The 6,147-nt window shown below is 37.2% G+C and overlaps 1 protein-coding gene across 1 annotated transcript in view; it reads right to left on the bottom strand.

Annotated features, from left to right (window-relative positions):
- Window positions 1-44: 44 nt before the first annotated feature.
- pou2f3 (POU class 2 homeobox 3) overlaps window positions 45-6,147 on the bottom strand; it is a 12,105-nt gene continuing 6,002 nt past the window's right edge. The window contains exons 7-12 of the mRNA XM_035666775.1: window positions 5,248-5,389; window positions 4,317-4,450; window positions 3,955-4,119; window positions 2,683-2,725; window positions 2,449-2,563; window positions 45-1,461 (exon numbers count right to left, since the gene is read on the bottom strand). Of these exons, the coding sequence (XP_035522668.1) occupies window positions 1,419-1,461; window positions 2,449-2,563; window positions 2,683-2,725; window positions 3,955-4,119; window positions 4,317-4,450; window positions 5,248-5,389 (642 nt within the window). The 3' untranslated portion in view covers window positions 45-1,418. The remainder of the gene's footprint in view (window positions 1,462-2,448; window positions 2,564-2,682; window positions 2,726-3,954; window positions 4,120-4,316; window positions 4,451-5,247; window positions 5,390-6,147) is intronic.

The raw sequence follows: 6,147 nt of genomic DNA, 5'->3' as shown, positions 1-6,147 counted from the left end.
TCTGGGCTACTGTAGAAATATGGAGGTACTAAAAGAGGACTGGCGCCCTCTGTAGATAAAAACTAATTCTAAGGTAACAAAAACACAACAATTCCTATTTTCAGGTGATTATACACTAATGAAAATATATTTATGAATATTATATTACATTTCTGACTATAGATCTTAAATGCATTGCGAGAAACATTTTCTTTTGGGCTGTTTTACCACTTTCTTTCTGATTTGATAACATTTACTATGCCGGTAAATAAATTAACTAGCTAGCTAGATGTTGGACTATGAGGGAATTACGTAGCTTAAATAAATTTTCTTCGCCAAGGTGTTTTTGAAGCAGCTACACACTGGACCTTTAAGACTGGAAAAGGTTGGACCTCCAGGTTGCAGGTTCCTCTAGTTTTTGTATGTGTGAACGGGGCGCAAACCCACTTCTTGTGTGTACAAATGAGCATCACATGATTGCCTTCGAGGAGAGACTGTCCAAAAGTTTGCACCAAAATGTTTGCATATTTTTACAATTCATCACACCGAAACTATAAAGTCATACAAAAGTTATTCTTGGAGGGAGGTCTGGGGGGCAGTCGTATGCAGCCATTCAGAAGAGCTATAAACAGTTTTGACTTTAGAGGCAGTCGTACGACACGTCATACGAACTACTTCCTGGTTCACTAAATGTTTGTTTAAAGCTTCAGAAGGTTTAAAGGTTTAAAATCTATCTAAGTATTTCTATAAATTATTGACTAAATAAGCAACAATCAAAGTTTAAGTTCAGAAAAAAACACATCCTTAGTTATTATTTAGTAAGTTTAACATGAAAAAAACAAAACAACAACAACCAAAAGCTAATCTGCTTCATCAGCATCAAGTGTGCAAACTGTTGGACGCGCTGTCTCATTGAAGTGAATGGGAAAGTGTGTCCAAACTTTTTTAAACTGGTATTCATATAGACAGGCTAGCAGTATGCAATGTTAGGATTGCGTCAAATTCGGCAACACAAACACAAACTATAATATGAACATAGAAACACATAATAAACAGCAACAACTGAGATAGTCGCAGCCCCGTGTGAAGATGGCGTAAAGAACATCTCGGTTCACAATCTCAGTGAATCCTTCAACATTCAAAAAGGTTAATTGAGTCTTCATCTGTCATCACCTGTGCTTTTTTTGTTGTTTTTTTGCATGTGTGTATTTTTCTGTGTGTTCTTCGTCTCTGCAGCTGACGTACGCAGACTAAAGAGTCACACAAACACAAATCAAACAGCTGGAGGCCGTCGGGACTCCAGTCCTCTGCTCGTGCTGCTTGCTTTGTCTTATGGGTCCGTCTAAGGTTTTATAGCCTCATATTGTGTTACTGCGTCACGTCTTCAGTGTCAAACAAAAACAATCTTGAGAAGCTTCATATGATACAGTTCGTGTTTCTCAGTGATGATATGCAGCCGGGTTCCATGCGCGGTACCAGGTCCTGAAAGAGAGGATCACAGGATTAAACACTTTATACATGAAACTTTATTCAAGCAATTACATTTTGTTAATTATTTTAAATAAATGGGAGATTTAGTTTCTTGCAAATAAATATAATAAATAACACATATGAATAAAAGACACAAATGCTAGTTAGTAAGAGGTGCTGGTAGGCAGATTTTGCTAGGCTAGCAGTTTCCCACTGATTCCAGTCTTTATGTTATGCTAAGCTAAGCTATCTGTCTCATGGTTGTAGCTTTATATTTAGCTTTAAGACATGAGAGAACTGTTTACTGAGCTAATAAATCAAGTAAGACGTCAGGTAATTTCTCCATAACACTGTGTGGTATCTGCCCCCTGCTGGCCATTATATAGAAGTATAGATTGCATGTTTAAGACACTTAACTTCACAAACCAGGAAGCTTTGTCCACCATATATACTGTCAATGGTCCATACTAAGAGCCCCAGGATTGGTATTGTCAAATATTGCATCTTTAACATTCATCATGTGACGCACACAAAAAATATTATTTTTTAAAAAGGAGCACCTCTAAATCGGTCATAAACCCCCCGAAAAGACCTTTTAAAGATCTTTGGGGGGCAGTTTTCTTGCCTTTATTGGACAGAGAGAGCGGTATCCTATCATATGTAAAACACGGCGCTGGCTGGAACCGACGGTTGCAACCATGCAGCCATGTGGAGTGGCCATAAAAGCACCTTTATGATCAGAATCTGATCCATTTGGTTCCAATAACATGTGGGAAGTCTATTAAAGCTGTATGATTACATTATTTTATTATGTGTGTGGGTAGCTGACAGGAATTTGGCCAGAAGGACTCTACTGAGCATGCTCTGTGGGCCACAAACAGGATCCAATACACAATATTAAAGTGTTCCTTTAATAACCAGCTGACACATTTTCAGAGCTCCATGTTCTCGTATCTTTACAGTGTGTGAACAAGGGGTGTTCAGGTTGATGTTTCTTACCCTGGTGTGCTGTAGGAAGCCTGGTTGACCTGAGACGTTAAAGAGGCGGAGACAGCAGACAGACTGTTTGGAGAAGCTTCGCGGCTTGCGCTGTTCGGAGAGGAATTTGATGAAACTGGAAGGAAAAGGTCAAAACATTACTGAATATGAACATACTTCTATCCTCAGTGTTTGTCACAATAGAGTGTACTGAGAGGCTCGTAATCAGTAGTTGAATGTAGAAACTGTACTTGCCTCCGCCTGAAGCCAGAGGGCTGTAGGATCTGGATACTGACGCCTGAAACGGTGAGAAAATAGATGAGAAGAAGCCAACTTGGCATTAGAACTGTAACATATATTTGCTTTATAACCAACAATTTCCATATTTAGTGTATCACAATGCCAACCGAAACTGTCTGATTTCAATATCAACTGTGCTCAAGGGAAAAAGGTGTTTCCATCAGTGTTAGGGTCGATGAGAGTTATTTGTTTCAGAAGCCTGAGGATGGTTTCAGGGTACGAGAACCTTTACTGAACTTTGCAAAACCTGCAGAAGCTTTTTTAAATTAATGGTCTCTTTCCAGACCATGTTTGTGTGTTAAATATGGAGCTATGGTCAGGGTACAAGTTACACTTCACTGAAAGCAGTTAAAGTACTGCAAGGAGTTTTTAACTGGTTATGAAACAGCCTCAGTTTAATACTGACGCCTCCATATGAGCTACATCAGATTGGATATTACTATATACCGGTAGTTATTCTTAATGTGTGCCACCGGGTCGGATTCTCCTTGAAATCAGACAAAGAGACGGCGGGAACACAACCACTTTCCACAGGGGTCGCCAGAATCAACAGAAAAAGTTTCTTGAAGGTGCTTCAAGCTACAACAATATAGTCCTAAAACCTGGAAATGAGTTAAAATTTTAGCTCCTCTGATCAATGTCAGTGGGTTTATTTAATGGGTTGTTCGTTAGATTTTTGTTCTACAACATAAAATACATCAGTAAATGACCCACCTGTGAATTCTTTAACTTTTTATGTGTCTTACAAAAGGTGGTTTGTGGCTAAACAAGCGACTAAATGAGACTACAGAGGTTGTCGTTGACATTAAACGTCCACCTTCACAGCATTGTTGTGTTTATACTCGCACTCTTGCAAACTCTTCTAACTCACAACTTGTAGGTTTTAATGACAAGATTCAATCACAAGTTGGCAGTTTAGTGGTGGTGCAGTTCGCTTTTTACTTCTGGCGATCGCATTTACGCTTCAAAAATCATAAAAGTAGAGTTCATTGGTGAAGATTATCTTAAACAAAACCTGTAAGTTTCATAAACTTCTGTTCACCACCAAAAATGGGCTTATTGTCCAAGGAATCTTCCCCCATGATTCCAGTCTTTATGCTAAGCTAGGCTAACAACATCCTGACTCCAACTTTGGACGTAACACAAAAACACAAGAGTGATATTGATCTTTTGAACCTGCCACTATTAAAAAACAACAACATTTCAAGGTAAAAAGAGACAGCTAACCATTCTGGAGTTGTAGCTGTGCGATTTGACGGATAAATTTGACACCGGGCAGTAGATCCTCTTCTCCTTCTGACGCCGATTACAGAACCAAACTCGAACCACCTCCTTCTCCATGGACAGCTGCTCTGAGATCAGGGTTATCTCCTCAGAGTTGGGCTTGGGGTTCTGAAAACCAAAAATGTTCATGATTTCTTCCTTTAAACGTAGCGTGGGAATATGAAGCAACACTTCCTGGATGTTGCTTTTTATAAAATCATAATATGTAATAATTTGCTTATACTTATTTTCACTACACGATAAATTCTATGAAAGCAGAACAGGCTACGAGAACTCGTTAAATATCGATCCAGTCTTGAACTCACATCGTGGAAACGTTTCTCCAGAGTCATCTTGATGTTCGTTTCGATGCTTGTCCTCTTTTTCCGTTTGCGTCCGTAGCCCTCAATCAGGGGCGGCAGAGAGGTAGGGTTGTTCATCGGGTCAGAAGGTGAGTTTTCTATTGTAAACGCAAACATAACATTCATTATATTTGGTGCCTGAAATGGGCTGATACTCACAGGTACTGAGCATGGATGTATAGAGAACTTCAGTACACTCTCAAGTAAAAAAAATACTTTTTTCTGGGAAATTATTCCAATTATTTTTGTCTAAAAAGAAAAATAATCTTGTCAAGCATATTTTGCATTATAAAATGTATCTGGTTTTAAGAAAATATATCTTTGTCTCAATAAGATATTACAGCTCATATTGAGCATAATATGCCTTTTAAACATAATCACAAGCTTTCTGTCAATTCTAAAGAAATAGTTCAATATTTCTGGAAAAATGCTGATAAAAAGATTCAAGGAAGAAATATTCCAACACATAAGAGATTAAACAGTTAATTAAGTCATTTTAAAATACAGAAATTTTCTGTTTTTAAAACAAATAAAAGAAAATGATTTCAACAAAAGATCAGAGGTCAGCAAAACTTTTTAAAATGTGTTTCAAAACTTAAAAGTTTGACTTAAAACGTAAAGAATTGAGCGAAGACAGTAGTATGACTACCTTTTTTACAGTGAAGCTTTATATTTAGGATTCAGACATGAGCATGATATCGATCTTCTCAAATCTTACTGTTACTCTTTTGAAAGTGGCTTTAGCTGCACCTTAACCAGACACTACAGGAATATCACATTCAAAATGTTTACAATATCTATTATTGGAGCAGCAATAATTTCCTTCCAGAGTTATTTAGTTATTTAGTTATTTAATCTTTAAATCCACATCCACATTTTTGAAACTGTGTCATACCTGCGTCACTCAGCCATTTCTCCAGCAGAGGTTTGAGCTTGCACATGTTCTTGAAGCTGAGGTTGAGAGCCTCGAAGCGAGAGATCGTGGTCTGGCTGAAATCGTTCCCGTACAGTTTTCCCATCGCAAGGCCCACGTCTCCCTGCGATAAAACACAAACACACAAACTACATCAACGTTTCGAAGTAAAAAACAAGTATAGATGTGGTTTGTTTAAAAGTCTGACTGCTCGTCTTATTATTCTGATAAACGTGATGGACAGATTGTAATAAAGCAGAAAACAACGTGTTCCGATGAGACTGCGTTGCTTAAAGTGGGAAAAGGATCTTTTTAAAGGGCCAATGTTTAAGATTTAATAGCATCTAGTGGTGAAGTTGCACATTAATTCAATTAAATGTAACTTTATTTCAGACACATAGGTCTATATTAACATACAAACAACAAAATACAAAACACAGACAACAAGATAGAGATAAAATCATTGCAGTTCATAAAACATTCCTAATTAAGTACTTTTTACTAGCTATTTTATTTTCATAATACAAATAAAATGTACAACATTAAATCAGTGTCACCTTAAAATGACTAAAACTACTTGATCAAGAATGGGTTTTACTTAAAATGTTCTATGTGATGGATTCATCTGGTTTGACAGTAGTACAAGATAACATTTTGCCTAGTTTTTGTTTTTATTTCAGTGAACTAACATTTTTTTTCACACCTTGTTTCAGGTTTTACTTTAGTTTTAGTTAATAACCTTACATGCTGGATCCACCTATTACAGTGGGATCAGGATTTTAGCATCAAAACTATCCTAATCTCCATCTTTAGAGTTCTGAAATACCCACAAAACAACATTTGATCTGGATTCTAGGATTGGATTACCAAATCCATATCCCA

The sequence above is a fragment of the Morone saxatilis genome, unplaced genomic scaffold (genome assembly GCF_004916995.1).
Source record: "Morone saxatilis isolate NCDOM2014 unplaced genomic scaffold, NCSU_SB_2.0 Contig20, whole genome shotgun sequence".
NCBI classification, from domain to species: Eukaryota; Metazoa; Chordata; class Actinopteri; family Moronidae; genus Morone; species Morone saxatilis.
The sequence above is the reverse complement of the archived record's forward strand: the minus strand, read 5'-3'. Positions and strand labels throughout refer to the sequence as shown.